The sequence below is a fragment of the Capricornis sumatraensis genome, chromosome 1, assembly GCF_032405125.1.
Source record: "Capricornis sumatraensis isolate serow.1 chromosome 1, serow.2, whole genome shotgun sequence".
Classification (NCBI taxonomy): Eukaryota; Metazoa; Chordata; class Mammalia; order Artiodactyla; family Bovidae; genus Capricornis; species Capricornis sumatraensis.
Genome location: NC_091069.1, coordinates 164,936,191 through 164,952,646, shown reverse-complemented (window position 1 = coordinate 164,952,646; position 16,456 = coordinate 164,936,191). Strand labels below are relative to the sequence as shown.

The window sequence follows — 16,456 nt, the reverse complement described above, 5'->3', positions numbered from 1 at the left end:
ATATATATTTTCCAGATTTTCTATAGATTATTATAATATGTTGAGTATAATTCCATGTGCTGTATAGTAAATCACTGTTGCTTATCTATTTTATATACAGTAGTTTGCATTTGTTAATCCCAGACTCCTGATTTGTCTCTCCCTCCCTCTCCCCACTGTTGACCATAAATTTGTTTTCTATGAGTGTGTTTCTGCTTCATATACAGATTTATTTGCATTATTTTTTAGATTCCACATATAAGGGATATCACACAATATTTATCTTTGTCTGGTTTTCTTCTAACATTCTCTAGGTTCATCCATGTTGCAGCAAACAGCAATATTTCATTCTTTATGTGGCTGAAGAACGTTCCATTGCGTATATATACACCACATCCTCTTAAGCTGATCATCTGCCGATGGACACTTAGGTTGCTTCTGGTTTTCGGCTGCTATAAATAGTTATGCTATGATCACTGGGATACATATATCTTTTTAAATTACAGTTTTCCTCTTTTCTGGATATACAGTCATGAATGGGACTGCTGAATCATATGTAGCTCTATTTTTATTTTTAAGGAAACTTGTACTGTTTTCCATAGTAGTTATACCAATTTACATTCCCACCAACAGTGTAGGAGGGTTCTCTTTCCTCCACACCCTCTTCAGCATTTATTATTTGCAGACTTTTTGACGGCAGCCATTCTGACTGCTGTGAGAAGATACCTCACTGTGGTTTTGATTTGCATTTCTCTAATAATTAGTGATGCTGAACATCTTTTCATGTACCTGTTGGCCATCTGTATGTCTTATTTGGTAAGGTGTCTATTTAGGTCTTCTGCCCATTTTTTTGATTGGGTTGTTTTGGTTTTTCTATATGGAGTTATATTAGCAGTCTGTGTATTTTGTATATTAACCCTCTGATAGTCACATCACTACAAATATTTTCTTCCATTTCTTTTTGTTTTGTTAATCGAAAAGACACATTTTTTTAGCATATGGCATAGATGGGATAAACAGAATAAAATTTTGTTAGGCTTTAGGCTAAGATTACTTGTTTACATGATACACATGAATACTATTTTCATTTTGAAGTTCTATATGACAAATATACTTTGAACTCTTAACTAGAAGCACTTAGGCAAGTTTTGATCAATCTAGGTTACTATAATACAAGGAATGGTGGGTACTGGGAAAAAAAATAATAATAAAAGACTAAAATTAAAAATCATCAGCACGCTCTGTTTTCACCATTCCTTTGAGAAATATCACATAAAACAACCACTTTAGTTTCTACCACTTTATACCAGTGGTTCTTGAAACTCTTCCTGGACAGATCTACCTAGAAAAACTCCCATTTGCATTTGGGCATCCCAGGTGGTGCAGTGGTAAAAGTATCTGCCTGCAATGCAGGAGGTGCAAGATATGCGGGTTTGATCCCTGCATTAGGAAGAGCCCTTGGAGTAGGTTGGCAACACACTCCAGTATTCTTGCCTGGAGAATCCCATGGACAGAGGAGCCTAGCAAGCTATAGTTCATGGGGTCACAAAGAGTCAGACACGAGTGAGCATAACAACAAATGGGATATTTATAATCAGTCACAACCGCTGAGTGAAAGCCTCATTAAGAATCCCTATTTCTTATAATACTATATTAGAATTTGCACTTATTATTTTGGATCATGTTGCCCCGCAAGCAAAAGTTACTTTTCTGGCAGGAGGGGAAGGTTGGATGTTTTCAGGTATGTATAGGAATAAGTCTATGGTGGTTTTTTTTTGAAACTGTATTATTATTTTATTAAGGAATCCATTTTTATGACTGTCACGAAGCCAGGCAGAGTTAACAGTGACGAGTTCTGGAGGTAACAATACCCTACTGTGAAGTTTCTAGTTACAACCAATGTTGTCTCCCTAGAACCTCAACTTTTCTATCTCTGCCTCTCCCTACCAGACTCCTAAGGTCTCAAATCCTGCCCTCTTATTCCTGGAAGATGCCAATGCTAACTGTGTAAGAGGTCTTTTCAGGAGAAGACAACTTTTGTCTTCCCAGAAGACAAAGCCTCTAATTTGCTCTATGAGGCAGATAGCAACCCCAAACCACAGACAGGTTGGGACCTGCGCAGGCCTCAAAGGAGTAAGTCTATTTCAATATTTAGCCTTTGGATACAATTAATTAGAACTATGAATTAGGTAATATTCAAGTAGAGACTATTAGGGAATTAATATTTATTTAACTTACATTAGAACAATGGAAGTTTATTTCTTTTATCAATATTTACCTCTGTATCTATAAGAATAGTTAAGAAGCATAGAAATGTGTGCTAAGCCCTCCAATCACATCCGACTCTGTGACCCCATGGACTGTAGCCCACCAGGCTCCTCTGCCCATGGGATTCTCCAGACAAGAATACTGGAGTGGGTTGTCATGCCCTCCTCCAGGGGACCTTCCCGGCCCAAGGACCTAACCCACATCTCTCACGTCTCCTTCATCGGCATGCACGTTCTTTACCACTAGTGCCACCTGGGAGGCCCACACTGAAATACCACAGATAACTAAAATGTTGACAAATTTCAGAAAAATATTTTCACCTAAACTCTTTTGAGAGTGTTCTTTGCCTTTTCCCTAAAAGTTTCCTATGTACAGTCTGTCTTCCTTAAAGGCCTTATGATCATCAAGGTGAAAAATTGTTTCTCTGAATGGTGAAGATGTTGAAAGTAGTGAAATATATTATTTGCGAAAAATTCAAGCTCAAACACCAAGTTCTAAGCAGTAGAAGCTTACTAGGGAGAAATAAGCGGCCCAGTGACTGGTAATCTTCACTTGTATTAACACCCAAAAGTACCATCACCTCTATTGTGATTAGAACATCAAAAAGATTACAACATGAGGTTTATAAAAAGACAAGGAAAAGTGAATATTCATGGCACTGAAGATTACAAATCAATGAGTAGTTTTACCAACAGAAACTGAATCACATTTTGCAGTGGAAATGTGGAATAACAAACTTAATACTAGGAGGAGATTTATTTATTATTTAAAATGCAGTACTCCAAGTTGTGGGCAAAACAAACATAAACTGCTTTCCATTCTCATTATTATGTCATAAGCCTATTTTGCTACAGGTAGCTAGTTACGTGATATCTGAATCATCACTCAGAAGGATTTCTACATGCAAAGAGCCATGGTTGATATTTCTGAGAAATGTTCTAAAAGCAATTACTAAAATTTAAATCACATTAACAGACATTTAGGTATCATAAAATAAAACCTATAAACTTTATAGCTTTTTAACCTCAGATTTAAAAACCAAAATAACTTAAGACATATAATACCATCTATACATTTACATAATAATTATCAAATTTAGATAATAAATGTTATAGTAACCCTTATGGTGGAAGTATTGCCTCAGTCTTACAGCAGGTATGAAATCTTCTAAAGACAGAATATACATAGGTGAAGAGAAACTTGTGTATTTCTGCCTAAAACATCTTGAAAACACATTAACTGATATTAGGGATTTTTACTATTATGATTATTATGTATTACTCACCAGGTCCTGAGACCCCATGCACATAACCAAATGTGCTTTCTTTATCTTCATCACGTATTTTGGGGAGCTTGGAGAAATCCATCATGTTAATTTACCTATAATAAAAAAGAAATTAAGTTATAATTAGAAACTTTAAAGCAAAAGAACCAATATAGGTAGTGAAGTGAAGTGAAGTTGCTCAGTCGTGTCTGACTCTTTGTGACCCCGTGGACTATAGTCTACCAGGCTCCTCTGTCCATGGGATTTTCCAGGCAATAGTCCTGGAGTGGGTTGCCATTCCCTTCTCCAGGGGATCTTCCCAACCCAGGGCTTGAACCCGGGTCTCCCGCATTGTAGACAGACGCTTTACCGTCTGAGCCACCAGGGAAGCCCATAGGTAGTAAACTCTGGTGTAGTTATTACCACTTCTTCAAAGTAAAGTAGAATATAAAATTCTTAAGATTTGGTTAAAATTACCTCGTTCTCAGATAGTCTACAGTTATTAAAACTCAGAATTGTATCCCTATACAAGGTATTCCACAGAAAATATCCCATGGACTGTAACAAGGAATGTGATGTCTTTCCAATGGCTTTTGTAGCCCTGCAACATCTTGCCCTGTCATTTAGCCCTCTGACTTCCCCAACTACTCTTTACCTTTATCATGCTGCATAAACACGGAACTCTGTTATTACTCAAAACACATACACATTCTGCCTCAGGGTCCTTCTACATACTGTTCCCCTTGTCTGGAGTACTCTTCTCCTGGATGTCAGCTCCTATACCTCCTTCAGGTCTTCACTCAAATATCCCCCACCCTGAGAGGCTTTTTTGCCTATCTGCCCATCTATTTAAAATTGTAACATACCTCCCTCCTTCCCTACTTTATTTTTTACCATCTAACAAATTGTATCTTATGTTAAAAAAAAAAATGTTTAAATGTATAATCTATCTTTAAAATGTTTCTGTGATCATCCCTACCTCCCCCCACCCCCTGCCTTTAGCAGATACAGAACAGTTTAGGAAATTTAGTTCAACTTATTTACTTTAAGATGCACAACCTGAAAGACCCAAACAATGTACTGAGTCCAAATAGAAAACTAGTTACAGAGCCCAAAGTAGAAAGTTTCTTTGTAACTGCAGGTCTAACTTATTATAGACAATTTAATAATAGAAATAAAATACATGCACAGATAAAAAGCTAAATAATGTCTCCTAACAACCTTAAAGAAAAGGTCACAGACCAATATATAATAAAGTACCAAATAATATACACATTTACTAAAAGTTCAAAGATTAGCAAAGGAAAAGGAGGCTTGCAAAGGCATTCCAGGTAGAGAAATAACAAGAGAAGGGAAATAAAAACTTCAGGAGTGTTTACGGACCAGCCTGACTGCAATAAAAAACTGCACTGCAACAGTGAGAAATAAGGATTCAAAGGTAGAGATTAATTTGTGGGTCTAGAGATGAATGCCTAGTGGACTTTATCCTACAAACAACAGGAAACAACCAAAGACTGTTATGAGAAGAATGATGTTTAATCAGTCTAACATTAAGAGGAGAGGGGAAGCAGGCATGGTGAGAAGTTGAAAAGCTCTGGAAATAGTATGGGTTGCATCTATGTGTTACTGGAGCTGTCACCAGACCATTGCTCAAAACCAACCAACCCTTCCCTTGAACAGGAACTAACATATCTTTAATCACAGGGTCTGGACACAAAGGAAGCTATAGGGAGAGAAAAACAAAAAACTGGATATCAAAAAACTGAAATCAAGATGGTGATGAATCTGATCTCCAAAAGACCCTGAATCTCTTTCTACAGTGATTTTTTTGTACTACATTGGTGTACAAAACGACACTCCTACCTGCAACCATGAATGGAAGTCACGGACCAAAGGACAGAAAGGTGGTGGTGTCCGTTTGCAGGAAAATTCTGCCTTTTTCCCAGAAAACTAATGCATATACTTCCCCATCATTAGTCTTACTCCTCTCCCTATTATCTTTTATTCCTTAAAAGCAAATCCCTCTTGCCATTATGGGGACAATCTGACTACTGAACTAAGTTCCCACTTCTCCATTCTCTGGCCACTTAATAAAGTTTGTGTTGCTTCAATTCCGCTTTGGTTTCATTGTTTGGCTGCCGTAACACGAAAGGGGAGAAAAAACCTTCCCCGTGGAGGCAGGGGGCCTTAGGGGGCTACAGCCTGAGCAGGGTACATACAACTTAATTTGGTAACAAATGGACTCAATTCATTAACTGTTTACCAAGCTCCTACCAAGGAAAAGGTACTGTGTTAAATTTAGGGAATAAAGATTGTGAATAAAAGGAGATTTCACTAGCTTTAAACAACTGTATCATAAAGCAAAAGTACTTAAGTGTTCAAATGACAACACACAGGGAGCAGAGAAGAAACTGATTCAGTTGTGGGAAAAGTGTAAACCAATGGGGATGAGTTGGGGGAACCAGTAATTGGAAAGTAAGCTTCAAGGCTGAGTTGAGTCCAGAAAGAAAGAATACAGAACGAGAGGAAAATCAAACCCTGAGCCTCGGGGATTCACTCAGGCAGGGTAGAGTAATGTTTTCCAGTCTTTCTGGAGCCACTGAAGGATCACTACAGAATCCTACATTTCTTGGAACAAGATCTGTAATCCATTAACTAAGGTGGCTTTCCTGGTAGCTCAGCTGGTAAAGAATTCGCCTGCAATGGAGACCTGGATTCAGTCCCTGCATTGGAAGATCCCCTGGAGAAGAGAATGGCTATCCACTCCAGTATTCTGGCCCGGAGAATTCTATGGACTGTATAGTCCACGGGGATGCAAAGAGTCAGACATGACGGAGTAACTTCCACTTTCAACCAAGGTGGACCAAAGCAGAGACATTACTTTGACAACAAAGGTTCGTCTAGTCAAAGTTACTGGTTTTTCTAGTAGTCATGTATGGATGTGAGAGTTGGACCATAAAGAAGGCTGAGTACCGAAGAATAGATGCTTTTGAACTGTGGTGTTGGAGAAGACTCTTGAGAGTCCCTTGGACAACAAGGAGATCAACAGTCAATCCCAAAGGAAATCAATCCTGAATGTTCATTGGAAGGACTGATGCTGAAGTTGAAACTCCAATACTTTGGCCACCTGATGCGGAGAACTGGAAGAGACCCTGATGCTGGGAAAGAATGAAGGCAGGAGGAGAAGGGGATGACAGAGGGCTAGATGGCTGGATGATATCACCAACTCAATGGACATGAGTTTGAGCAAGCTCCAGGAGATGGTGAAGGACAGGGAAGCCTGCCGTGTTGCAGTCCATGGGGTTGCAAAGAGTCAGACATGACAGAGCAAATGAACAAGAACAATAAACCAAGGTGTCAAGCAATTTGGGAGGGGAGTGTAACAGTAAAGTCATTAACAGTGGAATTCTGGTTTGATACTCTTGGTGCTTTCAGAAAGGGGATGGTGGACAGAGCTAACAGGGAAGAATTAAAGAGTGATTAAAGAAACAAGCAAGAGTAAAAACAAAGATCAAAACCATATGGCAATAAAGGAGACCTTCCAAGTGAGAAGGATATGAGCAAAGGGGCAAGATAAGTACCAATACCTTAAAGATGATAAAAGATGGTGATAGATAAGGGACTATCATCACTTTGGTCATTTATTGGCAAAGATGAAGTTAGTGCATAAGTCATTGGAAATCATGAAAAAATCTTTATTATAGTCATAAATGTCAGCATCAAAGAATCAAGAATTTTGGATTCTGTAGGAAAATTAAATTGGAGGAAGGGCAGTTGAGGGAGGAAGTAAAGGAAAGGGGAAACTGGTTGGTTAGGATTTTCCAGCCTCCTAAAGATACAGAAGGGATTGTTGAGTAAGGAGGAATGGGACTGCAAAAGATTAGAATTAAATTTAAAAAGATGGAAGTTTTTCTAGAAACTACTTAGATAACAGAAAAAACAAAGTTTAAAGATAAGCATTTATTTGGGAGATAGGTTAAGCAAAGGCTTTGAAGTAGTGAACAAGCAAAGGAAGTCAAATTTTAATCTTCAGAAAATCAAAGATTTTCAAAGTCAGAAGAGAAATTTACAACAATACAGTCTAACTTCTTCCTCAAATACGGTTATTTCCTATGATACATGGTCATCTGCCTATTAAAGTGGAAACAGCATGAAATACTGAGTCACACTTAGGAAACATCCTAATTCTACCAGTGATACACGGCAGGAGATCTTGGATAAATCAGAATCTCTTTATCTTCACTTGAAGTACCCCCTACCCTGGGCTTATGACTAAATTACAGTTTTGTCAAAAATGTTCCTTGTGAGATGTAAAATGCTTACAAAACTCTCATCAGTAATACCTACTATTTAAACAGGGCTCCAATTTTTAAAACGCTATTCTATTTTTAAAAATCTCCTCTAAGAGAGTTGTTTTGTATCCAACCTAAATCTATTAACACTTTCTTATAACTTGTACCCTCTGGCCCTGTTTTTTCCAACTACTGTAGCCACACAGAGTATACTCCCTCTCCAAGGAAATTCTCTTTAGTGTCTTCAACTGCTCCTGAAAGGACAGTCTTTTTCAGCTCTTTCTCCCCTGAGGCAATATCCTGTTCTCAAGTATTTTACAATGTCAATGTTTCTTTTAAAACAGAACAAATAAAACTAAAAACTATATTCTAAATGTCATATGAGTAACTCTTCAAGAGTACCACTTTATCTATTCTGGCTGCTTCTTTTTATTGAGAAACAAAGACCAAGGCTTTGAGTCAGACAAATTGAGTTTGAAATTAAAAACTGTGCCCTCAAGCAAATCAAATTCTTTTAACCTTTTGAGACTCATTTGTAAAATCTACTGGGATTGCTGTGAAGCACCAACCAGTAAGCCTAATAGAAAATACTGATGACTACTAACTCTATTCTGTTAGTGTAAGTTAATATTGCCTAATTGAACCATGAACTTCCAGATGTTCAAGCTGGTTTCAGAAAAGGTAGAGTAACCAGAGATCAAATTGCCAACATCTGCTGGAGCATCGAAAAAGCACAAGAGTTTCAGAAAAACATCTATTTCTGCTTTATTGACTATGCCAAAGCCTTTGACTGTGTGGGTCACAATAAACTGTGGAAAATTCTGAAAGAGATGAGAATACCAGACCACCTGACCTGGTTCTTGAGAAACCTGTATGCAGGTCAGGAAGCAATAGTTAGAACTGGACATGGAACAACAGACTGGTTCCAAATAGGAAAAGGAGTAGGTCAAGGCTGTATATTGTCACCCTGCTTATTTAATTTATATTCAGAGTACCTCATGAGAAGCGCTGGGCTGAAGGAAGCACAAGCTGGAATCAAGATTGCCGGGAGAAATATCAATAATCTCAGATACGCAGATGACACCACCCTTATGGCAGAAAGTGAAGAGGAACTAAAGAGCCTCTTGGTGAAAGTGAAAGAGGAAAGTGAAAAAATTGGCTTAAAGCTCAACATTCAGAAAACGAAGATCATGGCATCTGGTCCCATCCCTTCACGGGAAATAGATGGGGAAACAGTGGAAACAGTGTCAGACTTTATTTTTCTGGGCTCCAAAATCACTGTAGATGGTGACTGCAGTCATGAAATTAAAAGATGCTTACTCCTTGGAAGGAAAGTTATGACCAACCTAGATAGCATATTCAAAAGCAGAGACATCACTTTGCCAACAAAGGTCCGTCTAGTCAAGACTATGGTTTTTCCTGTAGTCATGTATGGATGTGAGAGTTAGACTATAAAGAAAGCTGAGCGCTGAAGAATTGATGCTTTTGAACTATGGTGTTGGAGAAGACTCTTGAGAGTCCCTGGGACTGCAAGGAGATCCAACCAGTCCATCCTAAAGGAGATCAGTCATGGGTGTTCATTGGAAGGTCTGATGTTGAAGCTGAAACTCCAATACTTTTGGCCACCTGATGCAAAGAGTTGACTCACTTGCAAAGACCCTGATGCTGGGAAAGATTGAGAGCAGGAAGAGAAGGGGACGACAGAGGATGAGATGGTTAGATGACATCACCGACTCGCTGGACATGAGTCTGAGTGAATTCCGGGAGCTGGTGACGGACAGGGAGGCCTGGCATGCTGCAGTTCATGGGGTCGCAAAGAATTGGACACAACCGAACTGAATAGAATTTTTAAAAAGAAGCTAACGTTCTTATCTTCTTGTTATTTGAACCAAATCTTAGCCAAATGGCTAGTTTTTTCCCTTAGTTATTATGTGTGTCTTACCATATCTTTTATTTTCTTAAAACTAAACAGATTTTAAACATCAGTGATATGCCAAGTGCAGTATTATAGATTGAAAATACAATGGAGTAAGACACAATCTCTTCCCCAAGGAGTTTCCAGCCTGGTGGGATAAAAGCAAACATACTTACATTAAGTTGACAAATGTACTCTCATAGGAGCAATGCAGAGTGATTTAGAAGTGTGTAAAGCAGAGGGTCTAACCTAAACTTGGGCAGGACAGAGTGACTTAGAGGATAATAAACTGAAACTTGGAAGATGAATAAGGAGACATTAGAGTATACAGTAGAACTTTCTTACAGATGCTTCAATCTCCTAGGGGTCACGAAGGTGTTCTGAAATGTTTATGAGGCAATAATGGTATCTGTTCTGATTTTAAAAATATAGGTATTTACAACTTTTTCCCTTAAACAATAAGAGCCTCCAAATGTATGAGCAATAATTTGTGGAAATCAAATGAGTCTGTTCATGATTCAGCTGCCTTGTGGATTTATTACTCAGCTGGATAATTCTAGCCACCATAGGAAACTGATGATTCTCTAGTTTTCAACTTTATTTTTAGGCATACGTTGTTTAATTTATGCCAAAGACAGCAGGCATTAAGAACACTGACATCAAACTAATAAGAAAATCAAGTCTTAAGTGATAATTCTATATATTTTCTTAGGTGCACTTTTTACCAGATCCACAAATTTGCATTCATCTGATTAATATTACATCAAATCAAGATGTTCATATTTTTAAACAAATCAATGTTTACAACAGCCAAGATATGGAAGCAACCTAAGTGCCCATTAATAGATGAATGGGTAAAGAAGGCGGGGTACACATAAATAATAGAACATTGTTGTTTTTTAGTTGTTAAGTCCTGTCTGACTCTTGTGACCCCATGGACTGTAGCCTGCCAGGCTACTCTGTCCAAGGGATTACCCCAGCAAGAATACTGGAGTGGGCTGCCATTTCCTTTTCCAGGGGATGAACCTGTATCTCCTGCACTGGCAGGCGGATTCTCTACCACTGAGCTCCCTGGGAAGCCCTAACACTTTCCTCAGCCATAAAAAGAAGAAAATCTTGCCACTGAGCCTAGAGGGTATTATTCTTAATGAAATAAGTCAGACGGAAAAAAGACAATACTGTCTGAGTTCTCAAATGTGTAATGTTAAAAACAAAGCAAACGAAGAAAGATTATTAAGATACATGTAGAGTCATGGATACAGACAGGTGGCTGCCAGAGGAAAGACAGGTGGGAGAAAGAAAGAAATGTGATATAAGAGGTACAAACTTCCAGTTGCAAAATAAATGAGTACAGTGTAGGGAATATACTCAATAAGTATAAAACTAGAAGGAAAAAAAGTCAGTGTTAAGAGGACAAAAATATGACGTTTGCCAAGTAACTTAGCTTTCTGTACACCATTGTGCAACGTGCAGAGAAGTGGTTACAAACACATTCCGAAACCAACTCTTAACCAGCAAACAGTTAAAGGTGGAACTGTGAGCCCAGGCAGTCTGACTTCCTGACTCCAAAGCCTATGCTCTTTAGGTACTGCACTCAGCCGCTGAGTGCAGTATTTAAACTGATTAGGCTGATTAACTTAAGTAGGCTGATTTCTATTATAAACATCTAAACAATCCTATGTGGTACAGAAGACAACAGTCTCTCTCAAGACATATGTTTTATCATATTAGGGACAGAACTGCAAAATCCAGATTCTACTTCAAGGAAGGACAAGGGAGTGGAAAGCCAATAGCTGGCAGCCCTTCAGGATCAGATTTAAAGAGCTGCCTTGCCCACATCGACACCCTTCACAGAGCAACCTGAGCTGGGTGACCGAGGAAAGTGGAGGTATATATATGAAGACCCCATCCTGTCAGTTCAATATGGGACACTGTCACAAGCAATAAATGCTCAGTCCAGATCACTCCACCTGGTTGGCTGAGGCTCTGCAGGGCTTACCTTGCACTTCTGCCAAATTCTGCTCCTGCCCCCTTCCTCTCACTGTGTGTTGATCCCTAAGAAACACCTTATACACCAGGCTTCCTTCTAGACATCTGATTTAAGAGAACCCAAATATTTAAACAATGAGTAAGCTGAATAATTGCTCCCTGGATAACTGAAGCTTAAGACTCATACTTGAAGCACTACAATTTTTGGCTTGTTTTCTTGAAACGGAAAAAAACAATACAAAAGTGGATTTAGAAAGCAGGGCCCGTATGATAGTTCTCAGGTTAAGTCAAGCAATTAGTATAGAGTTCAGGTTTCCATACAACCGAAGTCTTTAGTTTCTAAAAGGAACTTCTTCCTCCTCCAACATAAACCTTAGATAGAGCCCAGCACCAGTAGTCACAGGGAAAAGTCTAAGGTACTATTTTCTGACACTGGAAACTGTTTCCTTGCTCCAGAAGTTTCAGGCTCCAACCTCTTAACAGTAAGCACTTTGAGAAAGGATTCAGTTCAGTCGCTCAGTCGTGTCCGACTCTTTGCAACCCCATGAATTGCAGCACGCCAGGCATCCCTGTCCATCACCAACTCCTAGAGTTCACTCAGACTCATGCCCATCAAGTCGGTGACGCCATCCAGCCATCTCATCCTCTGTTGTCCCCTTCCTGCCCCTAGTCCCTCCCAGCATAAGGGTCTTTCCCAATGAGTCAACTCTTCCCATCAGGGGGCCAAAGTATTGGAGTTTCAGCTTCAGCATCAGTCCTTCCAATGAACACCCAGGACTGATCTCCTTTAGGATGGACTGGCTGGATCTTCCTGCAGTCCAAGGGACTCTCAAGAGTCTTCTCCAACACCACAGTTCAAAAGCATCAATTCTTCGGCGCTCAGTTTTCTTCACAGTCCAACTCTCACATCCATACATGACCACAGAAAAAACCATAGCCTTGACTAGACGGACCTTAGTTGGCAAAGTAATGTCTCTGCTTTTTAATATGCTATGGAGGATAAAAAAAAATGCTATGGAGGTTGGTCATAACTTTCCTTCCAAGGAGTAAGCGTCTTTTAATTTCATGGCTGCAATCACCATCTGCAGTGATTCTGGAGCCCCCAAAAATATCTGATACTGTTTCCACTGTTGCCCCATGTATCTGCCATGAAGTGATGGGACCGGATGCCATGATCTTCGTTTTCTGAATGTTGAGCTTTAAGCCAACTTTTTCACTCTCCTCTTTCACTGTCATCAAGAGGCTTTTTAGTTCCTCTTCACTTTCTGCCATAAGGGTGGTGTCATCTGCATATCTGAGGTTATTGATATTTCTCCCGGCAATCTTGATTCCTGCTTGTGCTTTCTCCAGCCCAGTGTTTCTCATGATGTACTCTGAATATAAGTTAAATAAGCAGGGTGACAACATACAGCTTGACGTACTCCTTTTCCTATTTGGAACCAGTCTGTTGTTCCATGTCCAGTTCTAACTGTTGCTTCCTGACCTGCATATAGGTTTCTCAAGAGGCTTAGTCCAAGGTAATAGACTCTCTTGAACATTAAAATTTGTAATTCCTGCAGCTGACATAAGGATACACATACATACAGACAGACACTACAATTCTAAAGCTTTTTCACCAAAGTACCCCAACTGCAGAAAAACAAGTAAACACTAAATAAATAAATATCCTCCCACCATTTTCCCAGAATCTTGAAAGACAATAGGATGTTACAGCAGTCAACTGTAATCAGGGAAATTCTTTGTATGCTCTTAATCCAAACAAGTTTTGCCCTCTCCTTCATGATACACATGTATGTTTTACAAGAAAAAGATAGAAGTACTTCCTTTCCACAAATAAAATAAAAATGATAAATTAGGCAGACAGATTGACTTCATCACTGAATAGGGCAAAGCATACAGCAGTTTAATAGACATGGCCATATAACATACTAATTTGTATCCATTAATCACCCATCATTGTTATCTATGCAAAGAGTGAAAATTAAAAACTCTGCTAAAATCTGCTTCCCTACTGAATGCTTAGGTCTTTCTGTAAAAAAGCATGGGCTTTTAAAAACATTTTAAGATAAAAATCTCCCAAAACAGTTTGACTTTGCCATAAGCAAACTATACTGCAAGTTAGATTATACCGTAAATTAACCTTATGCCAAATCTCCATAAGATCCAAGCAATCATGATGCAATTTAATGCTACATCAAGTTTTATATGCTATGTCATAACTCCTTTCTAATACAGTATGCAATTATTACTGTTGCTTTCAATTGTTTAAAAAATAAAAGCATGATATTTACTTTAAAAACTGTTGCTTTCATGAAAACACTGTGGTTATGTGCCTGCGCTCACAGAGAATAAACTTAATGATTATACTCTAAACAATGTCTTTAGCTGTTGGACTCCTGTTTTAAGGATAAAAAGTAAATGCGATTAAAGCCAATATTCTAACAGCCACAAACTGAAACAGTACCCCTCCCCTGTATTGGAGAAAGATTGAAAAAAAAAAAAAAAAAAAAAAGTCGTGCTGCAGACAGGGAAAAATCCAGATAGCACAGGCAACCATCCGATGGAATGAGTCATCGGTCTCCCTCCCACACTGCAGAACACTGCAGTGGCGAATCACGACACCAGAGGCCCATTCCATTCCTTCTGTCTCACAAGGTCCCTTACAAATTGCTGCTGGTTAATACACAACACTGAGTGTTTTCATTATCCCAGAAATGGTTTTAGTACCAGTCTTGGATGATACAGGTGTTGGGGGCAAGAGTGAGGTGTTATGTAAAAGCTAAATATCAAGGTTCCAAGGCAATATTTTATTTATATACAAAATCCTTCACTGATACTAGGGTACTTCCATTAACAGGGTTAACACTTAGAAAAATACATTCTACCTAACTTATTGAAGATTATTTCTTTTTGAAGATGAAGAAAAGCAAATACTTATTTTCATACACAGTTTATCTTCTTGGGACAAGGCATCAAGATCCTGTTTAATATTTTCATGTTTGCAGAACTGGTACAATTCCAGCTAATAACACTGCCTTATATTTATACAGTACAAAAATTAATTTTGTGAAGCACCTTTCTATTCATTTTATTTAACCTACCTACTGAACAACGCCATTTGAAAGGCTTACGTGGCAGGTTACTGATTGCCCCATTAGTTCCCCCTTTTTATCTTGTGATGGCAAAACCTTAAATATCAAGGTATTATTCCAGTACCCTTGGCAATGACTGGTTTGCAAACGGGCATGAAACAATGTTCTCACCAGTAAGAGGGAGGGCAAAGTCTACTGGGGACCTTCTGGGAATGATTTCTGATTTCTTTTAAAAGATATAGGCCATGAGAAACACTTACTCCCTTGGAATATGGCAACACATTCTGGTCACCTGTATGGGACAGGCAGCCATTTTCAGACCTTGAAGGAAGCAAATCTAAGCAGACAGACCGCCAGCAGATAGGCTGCCTTGCTAAGAATGGGAAAACTGAAAGACGGAAAGCATCTAGGTCCTTGTTTTCTTTCTTGGTCCACTGAATCTAACAACATAATAGAAAGGAAAGGGTTTCAAGAATAAATATTTTTATACGATACATACATTTCAATATGCTATTTTTTAAAAAATAGAGAAGCCAAAAGGTTAAGAATAAAGGCAAATATAAGGTCATTACGTAACTAGCTTTTAAAAATTACTGAGATGGATTACAGGAACTGTGCAGGCACAAGTGGGAATCAGAATAGAGAAGCACAGAATGATCACAGATGGCAAACTGGACTGACAGAATCGGGAACGAGTTCTTCCTACCACAATTAAATCTTCTGAGTGCACAAACACATACGTCCCTTCACTTATCAAAATACAACGAATCCTGTATAAGAAATAGAAAAGGTGAAAGCTCCAGTGGACAAGTAGCTGGGTGGAGAATTCAAAATGTATCCACTACATATGTTTATGGTTTGATGACAAGCTTATCCATAAACAACCTTTATAGCATTTCTAGAAATAATCACAGATTCCTTTCACTTCAAAATTTTACAAATAAAATTGGGCTGAGCGTGATATTCTGTATTAACCAGAAAACAGAATACTGTATTTAGTGTATAAGTTCTATGGTATGAATTTATAGGCTAGAATCCTATGACCAATGGTAAAACTGTCATACAAGCAGACTGCCTGCCTTCAAGGCAGTATATTTATCATTTTTTTCCCCCTCCCTTCCCTCCACAGTGCACATCAGTAACTCAATTGGTCTGAAATTAAAGACAGATATAAACTACTACTTGTTATGCACATATCACACTCCAGACATTGTGTTAAAAAAGAAACACATTTCATTTAACCCTTAACATCAGTTGTAGAAGGCGGGTATTGTTTGATTAGGAAAACAGGTTTTGAGACTTAAGCAACCCACTCAAGATGAGAGCTACGGACTGCAGATTATTACCAAATAATTCAAAAGACCTTATTTTTAGCCAGTAACTTTAACCTTTATTACCTTAAAAAAATAGGCTTCTCTGGTGGCTCAGTTGGTAAAGAATTTGCCTGCAGGAGACCTGGGTTCAATCCCTGGGTTGGGAAGATCCCCAGAGGAGGGCATGGCAACCCACTCCAGTATTCTTGCTTGGAGAATCCCATGGACAGAGGAGCTTGGCAAGCTATAGACCATGGAGTCACATAGAGTTGGACACAACTGAATGACTAATTGGAGAAGGAAATGGCAACCCATGCCAGTATTCTTGCCTAGAGAATCCCATG

At 38.7% G+C, this 16,456-nt stretch overlaps 1 protein-coding gene across 1 annotated transcript in view; it reads right to left on the bottom strand.

The window, feature by feature from the left end:
* Nucleotides 1-16,456, bottom strand: part of ATP6V1A (ATPase H+ transporting V1 subunit A) — a 63,086-nt gene that overhangs the window by 29,731 nt on the left and 16,899 nt on the right. The window contains exon 2 of the mRNA XM_068986429.1: nucleotides 3,533-3,627. Coding sequence (XP_068842530.1) covers nucleotides 3,533-3,617 — 85 coding nt within the window. The 5' untranslated portion in view covers nucleotides 3,618-3,627. The remainder of the gene's footprint in view (nucleotides 1-3,532; nucleotides 3,628-16,456) is intronic.